This window comes from Phycodurus eques, chromosome 5, assembly GCF_024500275.1.
Source record: "Phycodurus eques isolate BA_2022a chromosome 5, UOR_Pequ_1.1, whole genome shotgun sequence".
Classification (NCBI taxonomy): domain Eukaryota; kingdom Metazoa; phylum Chordata; class Actinopteri; order Syngnathiformes; family Syngnathidae; genus Phycodurus; species Phycodurus eques.
This window is the reverse complement of record NC_084529.1, coordinates 8,993,021-9,017,462: the sequence shown is the minus strand read 5'-3', so window position 1 is coordinate 9,017,462 and position 24,442 is coordinate 8,993,021. Positions and strand designations below refer to the sequence as shown.

The following is a 24,442-nucleotide window of genomic DNA, read 5'->3' as shown; positions in this document are numbered from 1 at the left end:
TTTAAGATGAACTACTGTAGAATGGGAGTGGTGAGCCCCTCTGTCTGACTTATTAAATGCTGTTTTGAATGGATGGACAAAGATTCCCGTGACACATTCCAAAATCCTGTAGATTGTCTTCTCACAAGAGTGAATTCTCCTAAGGGGAGACTGTTTTCATATTTTTCTATCTGAATTCCTGTCGGCGTCTTGGCCCAATACAATACTTTTGTCCATATACTGCACTTACTTGGCAGGCTCTGACAGTGAAAACCAAGCATTGTGTCCCTTTTGGCTGGGAGGTGGGCCTGCTGCCTGCATGTCTCTTAACTCCTCATCTTTTTTCCTGTGCTTTCCTTCTTTCTGTTTTCTTCCTGCCTTCCTTTCCGGAGCAGAATTATGTATCGCACTTATAGAATGTGAGTACCTCTTCCTCCTCCTTGTGTCTGTGACCTTGGCAAAAAAACATAAAATACAATTTTATCGTCTTAATGTAAATGGGCACCATCTTTCTGTCTTTTGGATTTTCTTCATTCAATAGATGGTGCACTGTGTATTATCATTTAATGTAACTTTGAATGACAGTATTTCATTTAATTCAATCATCTATTTCATTTTATTTGTACTTCATAAAACATCAAAATTACAGTTCTGAATAGAAGTTCATTTGGGCTTTTGATACCTAAACGTCATGTTTGTTCTTGGTCTTACAGCAAGTGGAACCAAAAATGTAGGTGTGGCGCCTCTAATATGGAAGTTGATTCCCATTTAGTCACTTGCAATAAGGGTTCAGCTGTATTCACATGGTAACTTAAAAACAACTACGGTTCAGGAACTTCCAAATACTTTAGTCCTTCATTGGCAGCATTTAGCACATGCGCTGCCTGGGTACTGAGAGAACATGGGGAAGTCTTTATCAAAATTTTATACATTTTGGTATTAATGCTAGTTGTGGATTAGCAAAAGGTGAAGTTGACAAAAAAAATTATTCACTTTAGCTAATTTTTAAACAAATATATAACTTGTTTTTTTAGTGGTAGATTTAAAGTGCTGGTTGGTAAGGCTGAGAGAGAACCTTAAAAAAAAAGTCTCAGGTTTTTGTCACAAATCAGATTTTTGCTTTTAATCTTTTTTTTTTTCCTCCTTTACTAGAAAAATATAATGACTGACAATGAAAAATCAAATGACAATGACATTCTTCAGAACAAGTAACTTCTCCTGATACCGAACAAGCGTTGAGGTTTTTTTGGTGGCAATTTTCTATACACACACACACACATAGCATGAAACAAGCATCCCACCTTAGTAGCCGAACAGCAGAAAACAGCAAGGTTGGGCGACAGTAGGGACGCTGCAGTTTGGACTAGTCGTTACCATAATGACGGTAAAGCCACGCAGTCCCCACAATGGTGACATGCAAATATGAATTATTGCTGTAATACACATTCATTTGTGTTGTGTTTGTTACAGCAAGTTGAATGTGTGCCTTATTGAACTGTCATATTTATGGTGTATGGCGCACGACTATGTCATTATCAAACCGCGACTTCAGGCTGTGTGTAAAATAATGACGTCCAGTAAAATCAACCACATAGTCAACAAAGCCCAATGGGCATTGCTTGTTAATAGAAAATACTTATCTGTGTACAAGCTTGTGGGCAAAGCTGTGAGTTAGGAACAATAAACATCGTTTTATTTTGGTGTCCGGCCCTAAAAATGCACTTTGGGGCTAGTTTTGCCGAAATTCCGGTGCATCACTACAATTTATCATAAAGCAAGCTGTCAAGCTGCATGGCTCAGCTGGTCCATATGACTGCTGTAATACTTCATTTCTTCCAGCTCTCTCACTGTCATTTAGTTGTTAAGGCAACCTTGGCAACATATTTAGAAGCGCATTCCTTGGGTCAAAAGTTTAGAAAATGTCAATAAATCCCTGCTTTTGCAATGTATAAATGGGCATGTCTTTGTCAATGATCAGTGCGATTGACTCAGTGATTGCCTGCATTATGCTACTGTATTCTAATGTTGGTCATTATGGTGATACTTGGACAGCTAAGTATTTTTTGAGGCGGTACTTGGTGTAAACCTTTTGAGAACCACTGCAATACAGTGTTAGACCTGACTTAAGAATCTTAAAATGTTACTTAAACCATCCCTTGTACATCCTTGTTTTATGAGCCTGGAACGAATGAATTTATCACATTTAGTTCCTATGGTGGTGGGGGGTTTTAATTAAAATTAAATTGGAACAATTTGGAAGCAGAACGTTCCATTTTAGAGGTTCCACTGTCTCCACAGGAGAGCCACATGGATGCATAGAGGTGTCATGCACTGGTGTCCGCTTCTTTTCATGGGATCAACAAAGGAACATGGTGGTAGTCTGGGGTTATTTCTTGTCACACAAAAACAATGAGAAAATGATTCTGCTCATGTTGTGTGTTTCTAAGCGGGAATTATAGTCACGACTCGCTAGTCTCTTTTATGGGATGGGCTTCAAACTACTAATGCTGTAAAAACTATATATTAAAAATTTAATCAAAAGTAGGCCTGAGCAATAAACTGTAATCAATAAAATCAGATAATCACCCTGCCTTACTGATTTAGTAACACAATTAACCTGACATACCGTTCTCTTCCCCAGCCAAGCCCGTCAGAATGCCCAGCACAGCGAGTCCTCTCACATGCCCATTCCCAAGGAGTTCCAGTTAGACCTGGACATGATTGAGATGGACCGGAGCAGAGTAAACGAGCTGCCCGACCTTGTCCAGCACAAGCTAGATGAGCTGTTGGAGCCTATTGTGATCCCTGAGCCAAAGTAAGTCTGACTAGTGTGCAGACGCTGGAATAGGTCTTGAACATGGAACTTGATGTTGATTTCGATGCTGCTGTGTTTTGTCACATAAGGATGCGTACCGTTTCCCCACAATTTGATGACCTCCACAACAGCACTGCGTCCACTATAAACTTTGTCATCTCTCAGGTGGCCAGTGGGGACATAAACACCAGCATACAGGCACTTGCACAGGTAAAGATCACAGCTTGGCCTTTACTGTATGGGTTATTTCAATACGCTACTTAAAAATACTTTTTTAATACGCTAATTTAATTCTCTGTTGGGATCAGCTGTGGAAAGTGTTTTGTACAGCATGCTTCACATTTATCATTTTTAAATACAATTCCAATGAACAGCAACACGATACAGTAGACGCTCAGCGCCAGAAAACAATATTTTCAGGGTTAAATTTGAGCAGACTTTAAACCTTTTAGCATTGTAAAGGAAATTTACCAGAACAGACTGCTGCATATATTTGGATAATGATGTATTACTCTCTACACTAGGTGCATGAAGCCCAATGTTGTCAAATTTATTTTCATTGTTGGCCACATCGTAGTTATGGTTGCCCTCAGGGAAGCCACAAATGTGAAGTATAATAATGCTCGGGGTTTAATGGTATGCCAAAAATCTAGCTAGAACCTGATCTGCACTGTTTAGAGACTAAGCTTTTGGCTAGGGCATTTTGTGCACTTCTTGTTCCCTACCTAATCGGTTCTATGTGAGAACCCTAATATTTGGCCCATTGTATTACATAATTGTAACTACATTTGGTAAGAATTATTTTTATGGCTAGTTTAGAACAGAAGTCAAGGAATTGTGGAAAGCTTTCATGGGTCACATACGTTTTCACAGGCCTTGAGTTTGGCACCTGTGATGTAGCCCACGACCCAACTATATTATGCAAGCCTTGTTCCTAGTAACTGAAAACATATGTTTATGATTACAGGGGTGCTCTTTTGTAGTAAATGTGGGAGAGCTACTGTCTTGCCAGTCTGAAGATCATCTTGTAGGTCTCCTGCCCAATTTCTCCTCATGCATGCTTGGAATAAAATCATAGAATACGCTGGTCGTTTACCTACAGTTATATAGAAAATATTAGACTTTACACCGGTTTTATCGGGCTAATCGGTATCGGCCGATATTTACAATTTTATGCTGATCGACTTTGTCATAATTCGCAGATCAATGATGTCATTGATCGGCTCTGCAAAAGACATTTACTCCGCTTCGCCATCGTGCTCAGGAATATTTGAATCCAAAAGCTAGTTTATTTTTAGCCTTGTCGCGTGTCTTTTTGACGTAGTATTGCAAATATCTGACGGCCAAAAAAACATGTCGGCGGTGTAGAAAAGACAACACGTCTGAGACAGACAACACGTAATGCCCCCTGGATCAGATTACAAGACAAATTTGCTCTTTCACGATTTCACTATGTCAGACTACTGCAAAAACAATCCCGTTTTTTACTATCATTGGGCTTTATCTTGTCAACTCAAATGCGACCGGATACACTCGTTACCATGGCGACGACAACAAGAGTGGATCGCGCCGACTGTATTCTAAGGACAAAATGGGGAAAAATGTGTGTTGGTGGTCACCGGTGCTCAAGACAGGAGAGGACGTTCGTTTAAGCTTTAAACGAACGTCCTATGTTCACGTACTTTTAATACGATACGGCTCGCAAGCAGGCAACAAAACGTTATGTAGCCTAGCAAGCTAGTGGGAGCATGAACGGTTGTACGTAAACATGCCGCCGTTCTGTTGAATCATGCTCTAAAGTTTCGGTGTGGGTGAAGTAATTTAATTAAAAATAATTTAATTACAGTAAGTTGGCACCCATTATTTCTGTCATGTTGTAATGTTGGTTTGACCTGACTGATAAGAATACACGATCTGACTAGAGCAGTGATTTCCAACCTTTATGGATCCAAGGCACATATTTTACAATTGAAAAATCTCATGGCACACCAACAAACAAAAATGTCACAAAAAGTGGATACATTAATTACTGTATTTACTTCCTGCCATCTAAGAAGACCATTCATTTGTTCTGTCTGTCACTATGCCTCACTGGCATAAATAGAGGAACAAAGATACATTTATTGTAAATATAATGTTTTGAGCAATTAAGTACACAAGTATATACAGTAAATGAACAGGTCATTTAAATAGACACATTCCTCCATCTTGGAGGAATGGGGCTGATCGATTACCGATCAGCCCCAAAAATCCTGATCGTGTAAAGCCTAGAAATATTGCCACAACAACTATCCTTAGTTGTCAGTACAAGTGGAAATAGAAGTACAAATAACCAAATGGTAAAATTTAAATAAATGATAATTGCGCACTTTACCTTGTGACTTTTTAGTGAAAAAATTCTGTTAAACTCACCATCATTACCATTTTTTTGGGGGGGCGTTCCTCCCAATCACGCCCATCCAGGTCTCACTGTCATTGCCCACATGAGCATTGAAGTCCCCCAGCAGAACGATGGAGTCCTCACCGGGAGCTCTCCACAACTTAGCTCCTAGGATCATTGGGACATACAAATCCCTCCACCACGATAAGCTGACGGCTCAAGGAGCGGGCCAAAATAACCAAGTATCAAATTATTGGCTGTTGGATTAAAAAAGGCCGACGCCAATATGAGCCAAAATGCCAACGATCGGCCTCGATAATCGGCCCGGACTATAATCGGTCTCATCACTACTCCCTGTGTGGCTTCTGTGTAGGGGGGCTCTAGTCTGCAGAATATTCGACACAAATTCCCACTCGTTAAAAATGAAATGAGAAGTGATAGAAGGGGTCAGTTGCTCTTTCTGTCGACTTATATGACTCAAAAATGGCTGTTTTAACTCCATGTCCAGTTCTGGAACGGCGACTTCTAGCGTGTTTTGGTTTTGGATTTGCGTATTGTGGTTGGAGTATCTTTTGTCCATTTTTGTTTTCCGGATTTACAGGGGAATTAAAAATGACCCCAAACAAAGATTTACAACGTGAACCACTCTCAAAGCGGCTCACAGTGGCCGGGAGGTGAATTGATTGATGCTGAATCGATATTGAATTGTCAGAAGAAAAATTGCAATGCATTGCTGAATCGATATTTTTACCCAACCTTAATATAGATATAAATACTGAAAAAAATGTTTTGTCCTCACAGATTGATGAAGTATTGTGGCAGGAGAACAAGGCAGAGGTTATGTCAGGACACATTGACCAGTTCCTCATTGCCACCTTCATGCAGCTGAGACTCATCTATAATACCCACATGGCCGATGACCGTCAGGACAAGAAGGAAATATTTAAACTCTACAGCTGCATCCTTGGCAACATGCTGTCTGTGAGTCCCTTCCTCATATGAATTTTAGTAGATGAACCTGAGGTGGATACAATGGACGCATTCATAACCTGCCTTTTTCTTATCCTCAGTTATTCTCTTTGGAGTCTTTGGCAAGAGAGGCATCTATGGGTGTGTTGAAGGACCTACTGCACGGCCTAATAACATTGATACTGGACAGCAGAGTGGAGGAAACCGAGGAGGGGCAGCAGGTCATCAGATCTGTGAACATGCTTGTAGTCAAAGTCCTGGAGAAGTCTGACCAGACCAACATAATTAGGTGAATAAGCCCGAGATGTTAATAAGCAGATGCATGTAAAAGTTGAACCTTTGAGACCTTGAGACTTGATGTAAACATCATGTAAACATCAAGTCTCAACCTTTACTTAAATCTCAAGATATAGATTTTTTAATTTATTTATTTAAATATATATATATATATTTTTGTAGTCGAGCAAAAAAAAAAATTGGAAAAACTGAGACAATAGCAAAACATTTAAAAACGATTACATTAAAAATTATGCACTGTGCAAGTTTTGAATTGTACAATGGAGACAATCATTTTCAGTTTTAATTGTTGTAAAGAGTTTCAGATTGACGCAGTGGAGAAACTAATAGCCGTTTAAGTAAACTCCCAAATAAATTGAGAAAGAATGTTGTGTGTGCCCCCACTAGTCTCAACACGGTATTCTGATTAATATTGTTTGTAAAATGAGAATTAAAAGGATAAATTCATCAATTTTTACCTGTTCCAGGCGATGGCCATGTTGGCCAATATCGCCCTCTGCTGTCAACTGAAATTAACATCATAAGTGCCTTTGTGTACTTCATGTGACCAAACCCGGAAAGCAGGATATTGGGCTACCCGTGTAGGCTATGATAACTAGCAGAACTACAGCTTGATATGATGGTTTGAACAATATTCTAGCAAGATTGGGTTCAAACCATCATGTACTCAACCTCTGTCTCCAGTAAAAAAGTCGAAGTCAAGCCAGCTGCCGCAGCGATTGTTCATAAGCACCACGGCTACCCGCCGGCTGACGCCAATGCACCACGGAAGCCAACTTAAAATAAAAACGCCACCAATAATAGTGGTGTGAAAATGTTTGCCCCTTACATGATTTTTTTTTTCTTTGCATGTTTGTCACACTTAAATGTTTCCCGTCATCAAATTTAAATATTAGCCAAAGTCACCACAGGTAAACACAAAATGCAGTTTTTTAATGGTTTTTATTATTACAGGAGGGGAAAAAAATACAAACCTACATGGCTCTGTGTGAACAAGTGATTGCCCTCTAAAACTAATAACTGGTTGGGCCACCCTTAGCAGCAACAACTGCAATCAAGCTTTTGTGATAACTTCAAATGAGTCTCTTACAGCGCTTTTTGTCCACTCATCTTTGCAGAATTGTTGTAATTCAGCCACATTGGAGGGTTTTTGAGCATGAACCACCTTTTTAAGGTCATGCTACAACTTCTCAATAGGATTGAGGTCAGGACTTTGACTAGGCCACTCCAACGTCTTCATTTTGTTTTTCTTCAGAAAATCAGAGTTGGATTTGCTGGTGCGTTTTGCATCATTGTCCAGCTGCAAGAACCCAAGTTCATTTCAGCTTGAGGTCATGAACAGATGGCCGGACATTCTCCTTCAGGATTTTTTGGTAGACAGCACAGTTCATGGTTCCATTTATCACAGCAAGTCTTCCAGGCCCTGAATAAGCAAAACAGCACCAGACTATCACTCTACCACCATATTTTATTGCTGGTGTGATATTCTTTTTCTGAAATGCGGGTATTTTAACGCCAGATGTAATGGGACCTTCCAAAAAGTTCAACTATTGTCTCGTCAGTCCATGTACACTAATATTCTCCCAAGTTTTGGGAGTCATTCAGATATTTTTTTTTGCATAAGACGAGCCTTTGTTCTTTTTGTTCAGCAGTGGTTTTCGTCTTGGAACTCGGGCATACAGACCATTTTTGTCCATTCTGTTTCTTACGGTGGAGTCATGAACACTGAACTTAATTGAGGCAAGTGAGGCTTGCAGTTCTTTGGATGTTGTTTTGGGGTCTTTTGTGACCTCTTGGGTGAGTCGCCGCTGCGCTCTTGGGGTAATTTTGGTCGGCTGGCCACGCTTGGGAAGGTTCACCACTGTTCTTTTGTTTTCGCCATTTGTGAATAATGGCTGTCACTGTGGTTCGCTGGAGTACCAAAGCTTTAGAAATGGCTTTATAAACATTTCCACACTGATAGGTCTCAATTACTTTTTCTCATTTGTTCCAGAATTTCTTTAGATCTCGGCATTAGACTTTACACCGATCTTATCAGCCTGATCGGTATTGGCCGATAATTAGCATTTAATGCTTATCGGCTTTGTCATAATTCGCCAATTGATCGGCTCCGCAAAAGACATTTACTATTTGATTCCAAAAGCTAGTTTATTTTTAGCCTTGTCACGTGTCATTTGACGTAGTGTGATATCTGACAACTAATAGTTATTAAAAAACAAATGTCGGCGGTATTGGACAGACAACACGTCTCAGACAGATGTAATGCGTGGATCAGGCTGCAGGACAAATTTTGTCTTTCACGATTGCACTATGTCAGACACCTGCAATAAAATCTTGTATTCCGATACCACCACATTCAGTCTTTACGATCACTGGGCTTTATCTTGTCACCTAAAACGCGACCGGATACACTCGTTACCATGGTGACGACAACAATAATGGATCGTGCCGTGTGTTTATAAGAACAAAATGTTTGTTGGTGGTCACCAGTGCTCGGGAGAGGACGTTCGTTTAAAGCTTGCTTGAGGTATGTTTACGTACTTTTAATGATACGGCTCGCAAGCAGGCAACAAAACGTTATGTAGCCTGTAGAAGGACGTTTTCACACAGGGCCATGTAGGTTTTGATTTTTTTTGTTTTTTGTTTTGCCTTAATTAAAAACCATTGAAAAACTGCAGTTTGTGTTTGCTTGTGTTGTCTTTTACTAATATTTAAATGTGTCTGATAATAGGACAAACATGCATAAAACAAATCAGGAAAGGGGCAAACACTTTTTGACATCACTGTTCATTGGACATCAATGCCGTGTTAGGGTTTTATTTTGAAATCGCTCCTCAGAGGCTTCGGCACCAACGGACGGCAACCAGCGGCAACCAGCTCCGCCGATCCAACCTCTTCTTCACTTGAGGCTGTCCTGACCACGGTTTATACACATGGACAAAATTGTTGGTACCCCTCTGTTAGAACAAAAACTCCACTGTGGTCACAGTAATAACTTGAATCTGACAAAAGTAATAATACTAGCAAACATTGCTTTTCAATTATGGGTCAGCAGAATTATTTTAAAACTCATGAAAAACAGGCCTGGACAAAAATGATGTTTCCCTAATATTTTGTTACGCAACCTTTTAAGGCAGTCACTGCAATCAAATGTTTTTTGTAACTTTCTATGAGACTTGTGTACCTCTCAGCAGGTATTTTTTGCTCCAGTTGTCTCAGGTTTGAAGGGTGCTTTCTCCAGACGTCATGTTTCAGCTCCTTCCACAGATATTCATTAGGGTTTAGATTAAGTCTCATAGAAGGCCGCTTCAGAATAGTCCAATGTTTTGCTGTTAGCCATTAATGGGTGTTTTTAGCTGTGTTTTGGGTCATTATCCTGTTGAAAGACCCATGGGTTGCGACTGAGACCAAGCCTTTTAACACTGGGCAGCACATTTCTCTCTCCAATACCTTGATAGCCTTGAGATTTCATTGTACCCTGCACAGATTCAAGACACCCTTTTCTCGATGCAGCAAAAGAGTCGCAGAACATAAGAGTCTCCTCCATGTTTCACAGTAGGGACAGTGTTCTGTTCTTGGTATGCTTCATTTTTTTTAGTCTGTAAACATGGAGCTGATGTACCTTGCCAAACATTTTGTCTCGTCTGTCCATAGGACATTCAGAGACTTTGGCTTGACATGCAGTGTGCTAAATTCCAGTCTCGTTTTTTTATGATTTAGTTTCAACAGTGGTACAGGCTGGGCATTTCGAAGAACCTCACGATTTGATTCAATTTTTATTCTTTAGGTTGCGATTCAATAGATTCTTTAGGGTTGCAATTCGATCCAGTATCGATTTAAATACGCCTATCGATTCAGTAAGTAGAAATACACACACAGGAGTAAATTTTGTCAGTTTTGAATATTTTTAATGCCATGTAAACATATGTTGTATGTAAATTGTTTTGTTTATGTAAACTTGTTTATTTCCTCTTAAAGTCAAGTTGTACATTGGGGTTCACCCTGGTGGACGAGAGGGTAGCCTCCCTCCTCCTTCGGGTGGGGGGGGGCGGGTCCTGACTGTTGTTTGTGCCTATGCACCAAACAACCGTTCAGAGTACCCACCCTTTTTGGAGTCCTTGGAGGTGGTGCTGGAGAGCGGTCCCGCTGGGGACTCCATCGTTCTGCTGGGGGACTTCAATGCTCACGTGGGCAATGACAGTGAGACCTGGAAGGGCGTGATTGGGGGGAACGCTCCCTCCCCGATCAGAACCCAAGCGGTGTTCTGTTATTGGGCTTCTGTGCTCATCACGGATTGTCCATAACGAACACTATGTTCAAGCATAAGGGTGTCCACACGTTCATTTGGCACCAGGACATCCCAGGTCGCACTTCGATGATCGACTTTGTGGTCGTGTCATAGGACTTGCCGCCGCATGTCTTGGACACTCGGGTGAAGAGAGTGGCGGAGCTGTCAACTGATCACCACCTGGTGGTGAGTTGGCTCCAATGGTGGGGGAAGATGTCGGTCCGATGTGACAGGCCCAAATATATTGTGAGGGTCTGCTGGGAACGTCTGGCAGAATCCCCTGTCAGAAGGAGTTTCAACTCTCACCTCCAACAGAACTTTGCTCATGTTCCGGGGGAGGCGGTGGACATCGAGTCCGAGTGGACCATGTTCCGCGCCTCCATTGCTGAGGCGGCCGACCGGAGCTGTGGCCGCAAGGTGGTCAGTGCCTGTCGTGGAGGCAATCCCCGAACCCGTTGGTGAGGGATGCCGTCAAGCTAAAGAAGGAGTCCTATCGGGCCTTTTTGGACTGGGACTTCTGAGGCAGCTGATGTGTCTGGCCAAGCGGAATGCAGCCTTGGTGGTCGCTGCAGCAAAAACTCGGTTATGGGAGGAGTTTGGGGATGCCATGGGGAAAGACCTCCGGACAGCTTCAAGGAAATTCTGGTCCACCATCCGGCGTCTCAGGAGGGGAAAGCAGTACACCATCAACACTGTGTATAGTGGGGATGGGGCGCTGCTGACCTCGACTCGGGACGTTGTGAGCCGAGGGGGACAATACTTCGAAGACCTCCTCAATTCCACCGACACTCCTTCCCATAAGGAAACAGAGTCTGGCTTCTCTGAGGCGGGCTCTCCTACCTCTGGGGTTGAGGTCACCAAGGTGGTTAAAAAGCTCCTCGGTGGCAAGGCCCCGGTGTATGAGATTCGCCCAGAGTTCCTAAAGGCTCTGGATGTTGTGGGGCTGTCCTGGTTGACACACCTCTGCAACTTCGCGTGGACATCGGGGACAGTGCCTCTGGATTTTTTTAAGAAGGGGGACCGGAGGGTGTCTTCCAACGACAGGGGGATCACACTCCTCAGCCTCCCTGGTAAGGTCTATTCAGTGGTGCTGGAGAGGAGGGTCCGTCGGGTAGTCGAATCTCAGAATCAGGAGGAGCAGTGTGGTTTTCGTCCTGGCCGTGGAACAGTGGACCAGCTCTACACCCTCGGCAGGGTCCTCGAGGGTGCATGGGAGTTCGCCCAACCAGTCTACATGTGTTTTGTGGACTTGGAGAAGGCGTTCGACCATGTCCCTCGGGGAGTCCTGTGGAGGGTGCTTCGGGAGTATGGGGTACCGAACCCTCTGATACGGGCTGTTCGGTTCCTGTACGACCGGAGTCAGAGTTTGGTCCGCAGTAAGTCGAACTCGTTTCCGGTGAGGGTTGGACTCCGCCAAGGCTCCCCTTTGTCACCGATTCTGTTCATAACTTTTATGGACAGAATTTCAAGGGTCCGGTTTGGTGGCCTCAGTATTGCATCTCTGCTTTTTGCAGATGATGTGGCTCTGTTGGCTTCATCAAGCCGTGATCTCCAACTCTCACTAGAGCAGTTCGCAGCCGAGTATGAAGCGGCTGGGATGAGAATCAGCACCTCCAAATTTGAGACCATGGTCCTCAGTCGGAAAAGGGTGGTGTGCCCTTTCCAGGTCGGGGATGAGATCCTGCCCCAAGTGGAGGAGTTCAAGTATCTTGGGGTCTTGTTCACGACTGAGGGAAGAATGGAACGGGAGATCGACAGGCGGATCGGTGCAGCGTCTGCAGTGATGCGGACTTTGTATCGCTCCGTTGTGGTAAAGAAGGAGCTAAGCCGAAAGGCGAAGCTCTCAATTTACCGGTCGATCTTTGTTCCTATCCTCACTTATGGTCACGAGCTGTGGGTCGTGACGGAAAGAACAAGATCCCAGATACAAGCGGCCGAAATGAGTTTCCTCCGCAGTGTGTGCAGGCTCTCCCTTAGAGAGAGGGTGAGAAGGTCAGTCTCCCGGTCGCCTCCCTGGTGAGGACGCCACCCCGATGGCAAACTGCATGGCTCCGGCGCTGAAGCGTTAGTTCGCTTCTGGAAATGTCTTTTCATGGCATGATCTAACTCAAAAGGTCCTGATGACTGTACATAGGCTTTGCCCAAAATGGAGTGGCATTTCCAAGCGAAAATACGCACAAATTCAACAAAAAGAGTGTGCTGTGACGAGACGGGCATTACACCGGCTGGAGCAGCGTCACTGGTGTGGGCAAGGATCAACACTTAATTGTCGATGCCTCTGATAGCAGAAGATTCATCCTTAGAAATAACTGTTGCTACTTTTGATACTACAGTCATTTGAGGGACTGTATTTGCAGTATCGTATCACAATGTAAATTGGTGGTATTGATCATCAGCAGATGCAAAGGAGCACATAGAACAATCGCAGTGCAGGCGAATCACGCAAAGCGCCATGAGGGGGATTGCTAATATCGATATTGAATTGCGGGGTGGAGAATTGCAATGCATTGATGAATCAATATTTTGACCCACTCCTAAACCGTGGTTTCCTGCCTGGTCATCTCCCATGATGTCCACTTTGGCTCAAACAACGATGGATGGTACGATCTGACACTGATGTACCTTGACCTTGGAATTCACCTTTAACTTCATTGGTTGTTCTGACACACTATGCCATTCCTATTATCCGTCTGTTCAATTTTTCTCCTGCAGCGACGTCCACAGTCCCGTAGATATTACATTTCTGAATACAGTGGAGGGGGGGAAAAAGTCTTTAGTCAGCCACCAATTGTGCAAGTTCTCCAACTTAAAAAGATGAGAGTGGCATGTCATTTTCATCATCGGGATACCTCACCTATGACAGACAAAATGAGGAATACAAATCCAGAAAATCACAGTCTGATTTTTAAAGAATTAAATTATGGTGGAAAATAAGTATTTCGTCACTGACAAACAAGCAAGATTTTTGGCTCTCATAGTAACTTCTTCTTTAATAGGCTCTTCTGTCCTCCACTCGTTACAAGGTACAAAGTACTTTTGTCGTCAATTCTTCAATATACGTAACACATACAGAGGATTGAAATTATGGTACTCAAGGGCCCGCGGTGCTACAAAAGACTGTACAAATATCAATATAAAAGCGAAATAAACTATTATATACAGTATAAAAAGTGTTAATTTAATATGCAAATATCAAAGGTCAGGTGATGTGTGCAACATAGTCAAAGAACCAGGGCAAATGAATTTATAAATTAGATGGTAAAAGCCCTATGCTGTTCAAGTAGCTGGTTGCAACCCTGAGTCTTGTGTGCGTGCGTGCGTGCGTGTGTGCATCTACATGATTGCAGGGTGTCAGAGTTCAGGTGGGTAGAGGACAGAAGAGGTAGAGGGGGCAGAGTGGGTAGAGCAGATTCCTGACAGCCTGATGAATAAAACTGTCTTTGAGTCTGCTAGTCCTGGCCCGCAGTATCCTTCCTGACGGCAGCAGACTGAAGAGGCTGTGTGACGGATGTGTGGCATCCCCCGCTATGCGGAGGGCTTTGCGGGTGAGGCGGGTTCTGTAAATGTCCTTCAGGGAGGGAAGAGAGGTTCAGATGATCTTCTCAGCTGCCCTCACTATGCGATGGAGAGTCTTGCGGCAGGATGCATTGCGGGCTCCGTACCACACAGTGATTCAGTTGGTCAAGATGTTCTCTTTGGTCCCTCTGTAGAACGAGCACATGATGGGGCTCGGGCCTCTGGCTCTTCTCAGCTTTCACAGGAAGTAGAGACTCTGTTGAGCTTTTTACCTGTATTAATGGCACTTGTTTTAACTAGTTATCAGTAGAAAAGACATGTGTCCACAACCTCAAACAGTCACACTCCAAACTCCACTATGGCCAAGACCAAAGAGCTGTCAAAGCATCTGTACACGTGTACACGTATGTACACGTGTACACGTATGTACACGTGTACACGTATGTACACGTATGTACACGTATGTACACGTATGTACACGTGTACACGTATGTACACGTGTACACGTATGTACACGTATGTACACGTATGTACACGTGTACACGTATGTACACGTATGTACACGTATGTACACGTGTACACGTATGTACACGTATACACACGTGTACACGTATACACACGTGTACACGTATACACATATACGTGTACACGGGGGGGGTGTATACATGTACACGTGTGTATACGTGTACACGTGTGTATACGTGTACACGTGTGTATACGTGTACACGTGTGTATACGTGTACACGTGTGTATACGTGTACACGTGTGTATACGTGTACACGTGTGTATACGTGTACAGATGCTTTGACAGCTCTTTGGTCTTGGCCATAGTGGAGTTTGGAGTGTGACTGTTTGAGGTTGTGGACACATGTCTTTTATACTGATAACTAGTTAAAACTTTTATACTGATAACTAGTTAAAACGGTATATACGTGTACACGTGTGTATATACGTGTACACGTGTGTATATACGTGTACACGTGTGTATATACGTGTACACGTGTGTATATACGTGTACACGTGTGTATATACGTGTACACGTGTGTATATACGTGTACACGTGTGTATATACGTGTACACGTGTGTATATACGTGTACACGTGTGTATATACGTGTACACGTCTGTATATACGTGTACACGTCTGTATATACGTGTACACGTGTGTGTGTGTGTACGTGTCCACGTGTGTGCGTGTCCGTGTACACGTGTGTGCGTGTCCACGTGTGTGCGTGTACGTGTCCGCGTGTGTGTGCGTGTACGTGTCCGCGTGTGTGTGCGTGTACGCGTGTGTGTGCGTGTACGTGTACGTGTGTGTGTGCGTGTACGTGTACGCGTGTGTGTGCGTGTACGCGTGTGTGCGTGTACGCGTGCGTGTGCGTGTATGTGTACGCGTGCGTGTGCGTGTACGCGAGCGTGTGCGTGTACGCGTGCGTGTGCGTGTACGCGTGCGCGTGCGTGTACGCGTGTGTGTGCGTGTACGTGTACGCGTGTGTGTGCGTGTACGTGTGTGTGTGCGTGTACGTGTGTGTGTGCGTGTACGTGTACACGTGTGTGTGTGCGTGTACGTGTACACGTGTGTGTGTGCGTGTACGTGTACACGTGTGTGTGTGCGTGTACGTGTACACGTGTGCGTGTGCGTGTACGTGTACACGTGTGCGTGTCTACAGATGCTTTGACAGCTCTTTGGTCTTGGCCATAGTGGAGTTTGGAGTGTGACTGTTTGAGGTTGTGGACACATGTCTTTTATACTGATAATTAGTTAAAACGGTATATACGTGTACACGTGTGTGTATATACGTGTACACGTGTGTGTGTGTATATACGTGTACAAGTGTGTGTATACGTGTATATGTGTGTATACGTGTATATGTGTGTATGTGTACGTATACGTATATATATGTGTGTATACGTGTATATGTGTGTATGTGTACGTATACGTATATATGTGTGTACATATACGTATATATGTGTGTACGTATACGTATATATGTGTGTACGTATACGTATATATGTGTGTACGTATACGTATGTATCTGTGTACGTGTATACGTGTGTACGTGTATACGTGTGTACGTGTGTACGTGTGTACGTGTGTACGTGTATACGTACAGTGAGTGCACGAGTAATGTATAATTGGCCCCAAAGAAATGTGACAACGAACTCAAGTCAAAAAATTGCCAGCATGTTGTCATGGAATTGTAGGTTAGGTGTTTAAGAGGTTGATTGCAAGAGGGAAGAAGCTGTTGGAATGTCTGCTAGTTCTAGTTTGCATTGATCGGTAGCGCCTACCTGAGGGAAGGAGCTGGAAGAGCTGGTGACCGGGATGCGGAGGGTCCGAGAGGATTTTGCACGCTCTTGACTTAGTTCTGGCAGCGTGCAAGTCCTCAAGGGTGGGTACGGGGGTACCGACAATCCTTTCAGCAGTTTTGATTGTCCGTTGCAGTCGGAGTTTGTCCTTTTTTGTAGCAGCACACATTACGGTGATATCGTAATATGTCGTGGAGGTTTGCCAGTGTCTGACCGAGATACGGCAAGATGTTATAGCAGTAGTCTGACATGGTGCCATCGTGAGGGGCCAAATTTTTCGTGTAGTCTGTCATGGAACCACTTCCAAGGCACACACAATCAATGCCAATCTCATCTTGACTTGGTAGGAGCAACATATGGTGTGCAAGTGTCAAATGTTTTGGATGGATCAATAAAGGGGGATTGGGTAATCTTTATTACATCATGTATTTAGTTATCATCATTATTTGTATTTGTGACTGGAGTAGTGGCTGTGAGTGTACTGCTGACTTGAGTAGCAGCTACAGCGGCTGAAATACGTATTTAACGCGTCACCATTTTTCTCACTAAATATATTTCCAAATGTGCTATTCACATGAAATTTTCAACAGATGTTGGGAACAAACCAAGTAATCCATACATACTAAACGAAGAACAAATAAGACAAGAAATTAAGTCTATAATTATGTGAAATGACACAGGGAAAAAGTATTGAACATATGAAGGGAGGTGCAAAAAGGCATGGAAAGCCAAAACAACACCTAAAATCGATCAAAAATCAAACAGCAATCCAGCCCCTTGCCAGTGCAAATGAATATCAGCTGGTTCAGTCCTAATTGATGGCCTCCAAAAAGTTCTCATTGCCAAGGTGTGAGTCAAGATGGGTAAGAGCAAAGCGCTCTCTCAATACCATTGCAAACTAATTGTTGCAGAACATAATGATGGCATTGGTTACAGGTGCATATCGAAGCTTCTGAATGTTCCAGTGAGCACAGTTGGGGCCCTAATACGGGAGCACAGTTGGGGCCCTAATACGTAAGTGAAAAGCCAATCATACCACCATAAATTCGCCTCGATCAGGTGCTCCCCGCAAGATTTCTGACAGAGGAGTGGAAAGAATAATCAAAGGAGTTGTCCAAGAGCCAAGGACCACCTGTGGAGAGCTTCAAAAAGACCTGGAATTAACAGGTACTGTTGGCACAAGGAAAACAGTGAGTGATGCACTCCGCCGAAAATGGCCTTTCGGCACACTCAACGTGGAAGACCCCATTGCTGGCGGGTAGAAAAAGTATGTCAAAGCTCATTTGAAGTTCACTGAACATTTGGACAAGCCAGTTAAAGACTGTGAGAATATAGTCTGGTCTGATGGGAACAAAATTGAACTCTTTGGATGCCATTATCCACACCACGTTTAGAGGGGAAATGGCACTCCACATCACCCTACAAACACCATACCAACAATGAAGGTCAGAGGAGGGAACATGATGCTGTGGGGCTGCTTTTCAGTAAATGGAACTGCTAAACCTCACATTATTGAAGGGAGGATGAATGGGCAAATGTACCGACACATTCTTCACAAAAATCTGCTGCCATCTACGAGGATGATGAAAAAGGTGAACATTTCAGCAGGGATAATGATCCAAAACATACTGCCAAGGAAACTCTCAATTGGTTTCAAAGAAGAAAAATAAAGCCGCTAGAATGGCCCAGCCAATCACCTGACTTGAATCCAATCAAAAATGTATGGAAAGAACCGAAACTCAACGTCCATAAAAGAAGCCCATGGAAACTTCAAGATTTGAAGACTGCTTGTCAGAATCAGAATCCTCTTTATTTGCCAAGTATGTCCAAAAAACACACAAGGAATTTCTCTCTGGTAGTTGGAGCCGCTCTAGTTGTGTGGAGGAATGGGCCAAAATCACACGAGCAATGCATGAGACTAGTTTCTCCATACAGGAGGCATCTTGAACCTGTCATTGGAAACAAAGGCTTTCGTACGAAGTATGAAATAAATACCAGTTGGCGTGTTCAATACCTTTTCCCTGTGCCATTTCACATTATTACACACAAATTATTTTCTGAGCTTATTTGTTCTTTCTTTGTATGTATGGGTTACTTGGGTTGTTCCCAACATCTGGTGAAGTTTTCATGTCAATTGCACCTTTTGAAATAGATGTGGTGAGAAAAATGGTGACGTGAAATACTTATTTCAGCCACTGTGTGTGTATTCTTGTCTTAGTGTTCAGACCCCTAAATTAGAGTGCAAGAGGGGTTATTTTGTTTTTAGAAGGGAGGTGGGCAATAATTAAATTTGGTCTCATTCGTCGCTAACCCTTGACTCATTCGTCGCTAACCCTTGACATGGACATCAAGATAGTGTATGTGGCACTTCCTGTTTGAACAAAAATGGATTTGTTTGGAGGAGAAATTGCACTGCACATCACGCCAGAACAATGCATGCGATGAGTTTCTCCATACAGGAGGCATCTTGATGCTGTCATTGCGAACAAAGGCTTTTGTACAAAGTATTAAATAAATACTAGTTGGTGTGTTCTATACTTTTTCCTTGTCATTTCACATGATTACACACATTAATTTCTGAGTTTCTTCTACTTTTTTTGTATGTATGGATTACTTGGGTTGTTTCCAACATCTGGTGAAATTTTCGTCAATAGCACCTTTGGAAATATATTTAATGCGAAAGATGGTGACATGTTAAATACTTATTTCAGCCTCTGTATGTTAGGCCATAAAACCAGACTGGTCGTCTGCTGAACTCTTTCTACTGGTGTTGCTCTTTTCAATATTGTGGCGAGAAAGAAATGCTGCCACCTTTTAAATAACTTCTTCTCACCTGACTTTGGATGCAAATTTGCAAGGTTATTTGGTAGTGTTGTATGCTGTTATACAGTATCCATCAATTTTCTGAGCCGCTTCTCCTTACTAGGGTCGCGGGCGTGCTGAAGCCTATCCCAGCTATCATCGGGCAGGAGGCGGGGTACACCCTGAACTGGTTGCCAGCCAATCGCAGGGCACATACAAACAAACAACCATTCGCACTCACATGCACACCTACGAGCAATTTAGTGTCTTCAATTAATGCATGTTTTTGGGATGTGGGAGGAAACCTGAGTGCCTGGAGAAAACCCACGCAGGCATGGGGAGAACATGCAAACTCCACACAGGCATGGCCGGGGATTGAACCCGGGTCCTCAGAACTGTGAGGCTGACGTTCTAACCAGTCGTCCACCGTGCTGCTGTTATACAGTATAGTTGTCCTTTATTTATTTCCATCTTAAGGAATTTAGTGTAACTTCAGCATCTTTCAGCATTCACACATACTATTTGGTGTAATTCCATTTAAAAGTAGATATCTCGTGACTGTCATTAAAGCCACATTCACACTGGCTACAAGGGACATATGTGCAAAAGAGGCATAACGGTAGCGCTTGCATTTATTCGCCTGTCCTTTCAGACAGAATTTAACAAAGTAAACAGTGTCTAAAATGTGCATTCATATAACCGATAATTAGATTTGTGGTCATGTCAGTGTGACGGGGACAATTGAATTCAACTTAAAGGGGTGTGAGCAGTCAGTCTTTAGTGTTAAACTTCAGCCTCTCCTACTACGTCTGCATCTGTTAGCCTCTAATACACCATACCACATACAGTAGATGGCCAGTGTGAAAGTGTCTTAAAAAAGGTTGGGGGTCTTTTGTTAATCTGACTTTCTGCAGTGCCCTGCTGGTGATGCTTCAAGACACTTTGGTCCCAACAGCCGTGTCTCCCATGTTCTCTGAACTGGTCATGAAGGCAAGTCTCTCATGTGATGACACGAACCTGAAGTGTAAATGGGCTAGCTTGACCAGAAATGGAAACTAATGGGACATATGTGTTTACTCAGTGCCTGTGGAGGCTGATCCGGCACCTACCGGAGAACATCAACAGCATCAACCTTGATCGGATTTTATTCGATGTCCACAATATCATGAAGGTTTTCACCAAAGAGAATCTTCAGCAGCTCAAGAGTGACGTTCCATACAGAACCCTCAAGACCTTATTACACACCCTTTGCAGGCTTACGGGGGCGAAGGTAAAAAGCCTTAATGTACTGTAACATAAACAATGTTTTGTTTTCCTTCTTCTGGACTCCTCTTTTGTTTTAAGTAAAATTAAATTTTAGCACTGCAGCAGGCAAATAGTAATAAACATGAATCGCAATAGCGGAGAGACATTGTAGAGTAAATGCCACAGCGAGCACACGAGAGGTGTTCAGGCTGGTTCACAAAATAAGACAGTTACCGTAACTTCTTTTGTATAATATACACTCGAGTATAATGTGAACCCCCCAAATCAACCCTAAAAATCAGGAAAACCCTTCTACCAATGAATAATGCGAACCATCGATTTGTTGCTAGCCACATGCTCAAAATATGAAGTATCGTCTGTGTTTTATTAGGTTTTTCAAGTAAATATTCTGCTCTGTGTGCATGCAGTGATGTAATTTATTTTTTTAAAATCTCGTCAGGACAGGCCATGCATAATGTAAAAAAATACTTAATGTTACAAAACTGCAACTAATCCTCACTAAGTTTTATGTGGACCGCTCTAATTATGCCCACTTCAACCTCTGAAAATATCAGAATGAAATCCCAAATATTTTAGATGTTATGAATTTTATATCAATAATGGTCTGCTGAACAGGCTGCATGATTTTCAACCAGTGTCAGCACTTGTCACAAAACTGCAGCCGATCATTGCCAACATTTATGTGGACATCTCTAATTATGCCCGTGTAAACCTCTGAAATTATCCGAATAAAATCCTAAATATTTTAGAATATATGGATTTTATATCAAGAACTGCCCTTCTGGGAGCGAGTCATTGGTTCTCGCACCGTGTAAAAATAAATAAGTAACCCTGATCATTTCCAAAACTTATGTGAACATCGATAATTATGCCTAATTTTTAAATCTCGTCAGGACAGGCCATGCATAATATAAAAAAATACTTAATGTTACAAAACTGCAACTAATCCTCACTATATTTTATGTGGACCGCTCTAATTATGCCCACTTCACTCTCTGAAAATATCAGAACAAAATCCCAAATATTTTGGATGTTATGGATTTTATATCAATAAGGAGTCTGGGAGGAGGCCTTGATTCTTGTCACATGTAAAATCAGCTCAGTGTCACAAAACTTCAAGCAATCGTATATCTCTAATAATGACGAATTCAACATCTGAAAATATCACAATGAAATCGAAACTATTTGGGATTTTATTAATTTTATATCAATATGGCACAAGGAGGCCATGATTCTCAGGTGAGCTGTGGAAATATATATACATTTTTAACGTGAGACACTATCTTATTGGAATGAAAGTACATCTTTCTCACAACCCCTAGGTACCGGTAAACAAAAATACAATATGAAAGAATGCTTTTTTTCTGATACTATGTATCATGCGCTCGATCGACTTATGAAAATTTAAATAAAAAAAAAATGCACATTAAACATGAGAAATTACGGTAAGTAGAAAGTTATTTCCTTTTGATAAATTGCTGCGCTGTAATTTATATTTTATTTTATTGTCGTCTTGGTAGTGATTTGGTTTTGTAAATAGAGATCCTCATCTTTTTCTTAATCAACAGATCCTGGACCACCTTTCAATGATCGAGAACCGTAATGAGTCTGAATTAGAGGCCTATTTGAGGCGGGTTGTCAAACACGGTAACCTGTTTGGTAGCAAAAGTGACCGGGGTAACGAGAAGGGTAGTCTGCTCATGGTAAGTAACACAAACGCAAATGCTTGCATGCATTGAGTGCTGAATTGTTTTAAGTAAAAAATCCATTCAAAAGAGAATAGAGTTCAGTTAAGCTACAGAGAAGACTGATACAGTGTGTGTGTATATATATATATATATATATATATATAATCCATCCATTTTCTACCGCTTATCCGGGTCGGGTCGCGGGGGCAGTAGCTTTAGCAGGGACGCCCAGACTTCCCTCTCCCCAGCCACTTCATCCAGCTCTTCCGGAGGGATCCCGAGGCGTTCCCAGGCCAGCCGAAGGACGTAGTCTCTCCAGCGTGTCCTGGGTCGTCCCCGGGATCTCTTCCCAGTGGGACGTGCCCGGAACACCTCACCAGGGATGCGTCCGGGAAGCATCCGAATCAGATGCCCCAGCCACCTCATCTGGCTCCTCTCAATGCGGAGGAGCAGCGGCTCTACTCTGAGATCCTCCCAGATGACCGAGCTTCTCACCCTATCTCTAAGGGAGAGCCCGGACACCCTGCGGAGGAAACTCATTTCGGCCGCTTGTATCCGGGATCTCGTTCTTTCGGTCACGACCCACAGCTCATGACCATAGGTGAGGGTAGGAACGAAGATCGACCGGTAAATTGAGAGCTTCGCCTTTCGGCTTAGCTCCTTCTTTACCACAACGGACCGATACAAAGTCCGCATCACTGCATACGCTGCACCGATCCGTCTGTCGATCTCCCGTTCCATTCTTCCCTCACTCGTGAACAAGACCCCAAGATACTTGAACTCCTCCACTGTTCCACGGCCAGGACGAAAACCACACTGCTCCTCCTGAATCTGAGATTCGACTTCCCGACGGACCCTCCTCTCCAGCACCCCTGAATAGACCTTACCAGGGAGGCTGAGCAGTGTGATCCCCGTGTAGTTGGAACACACCCTCCGGTCCCCCTTCTTAAAAAGGGGGACCACCACCCCAGTCTGCCAATCCAGAGGCACTGTCCCCGATGTCCACGCGATGTTGCAGAGGCGTGTCAACCAGGACAGCCCCACAACATCCAGAGCCTTTAGGAACTCCGGGCGAATCTCATCCAACCCCCGGGGCCCTGCCACCGAGGAGCTTTTTAACTACTTCAGTGACCTCAAACCCAGAGATAGGAGAGCCCGCCTCAGAGAACCCACACTCTGCTTCCTCATGGGAAGGCGTGTCGGTGGAATTGAGGAGGTCTTCGAAGTATTCCCCCCACCGACTCACAACGTCCCGAGTCGAGGTCAGCAGTGCCCCATCCCCACTATACACAGTGTTGGTGGTGCACTGCTTTCCTCTCCTGAGACGTCGGATGGTGGACCAGAATTTCCTCGAAGCCGTCCGGAAGTCTTTCTCCATGGCCTCACCGAACTCCTCCCATACCCGAGTTTTTGCTTCAGCGACCACCAGAGCTGCATTCCGCTTGGCCAGCCGGTACCCATCAGCTGCCTCCGGAGTCCCACAGGCCAAAAAGGCCCAATAGGACTCCTTCTTCAGCTTGACGGCATCCCTCACCGTTGGTGTCTACCAACGGGTTTGGGGATTGCCGCCACGACAGGCACCGACCACCTTACGGCCACAGCTCCGGTCGGCCGCCTCAGCAATGGAGGCGTGGAACATGGTCCACTCGGACTAGATGTCCCTAGCCTCCCCCGGAACATGAGCAAAGTTCTGTCGGAGGTGGGACGTCGGATCGGCATCTCCTCCCACGTCGGATCGGCATCTTCCCCCACCATCGGAGCCAACTCACCACCGGGTGGTGATCAGTTGACAGCTCCGCCCCTCTCTTCACCCGAGTGTCCAAGACATGCGGTCGCAAGTCCGATGACACGACCACAAAGTCGATCATCGAACTGCGACCTAGGGTGTCCTGGTTCCAAGTGCACGTGTGGACACCCTTATGCTTGAACATAGTGTTCGTTATGGACAATCCGTGATGAGCACAGAAGTCCAATAACAGAACACTGCTCGGGTTCTGATCGGAGGGCCGTTCCTCACAATCACGGCCTTCCAGGTCTCGCTGTCATTCCCCACGTGCCCAAGCAGAACAATGGAGTCCCCAGCGGGAGCGCTCTCCAGCAGCCCCTCTAAATACTCCAAAAAGGGTGGGTACTC

General features: G+C 43.7%; 1 protein-coding gene across 4 annotated transcripts in view; it reads left to right on the top strand.

Annotated features, from left to right (window-relative positions):
- The window catches only part of ckap5 (cytoskeleton associated protein 5), a 111,041-nt gene that overhangs the window by 78,707 nt on the left and 7,892 nt on the right, over positions 1-24,442 (top strand). For 3 of the 4 annotated variants that reach the window (XM_061677394.1, XM_061677396.1, XM_061677393.1), the window contains 8 exons: positions 375-398; positions 2,621-2,794; positions 2,884-3,004; positions 5,976-6,155; positions 6,245-6,432; positions 20,269-20,344; positions 20,436-20,624; positions 22,189-22,323. In XM_061677394.1, coding sequence (XP_061533378.1) covers positions 375-398; positions 2,621-2,794; positions 2,884-3,004; positions 5,976-6,155; positions 6,245-6,432; positions 20,269-20,344; positions 20,436-20,624; positions 22,189-22,323 — 1,087 coding nt within the window. The remainder of the gene's footprint in view (positions 1-374; positions 399-2,620; positions 2,795-2,883; positions 3,005-5,975; positions 6,156-6,244; positions 6,433-20,268; positions 20,345-20,435; positions 20,625-22,188; positions 22,324-24,442) is intronic. The other variant, XM_061677395.1, reaches the window with a different exon arrangement.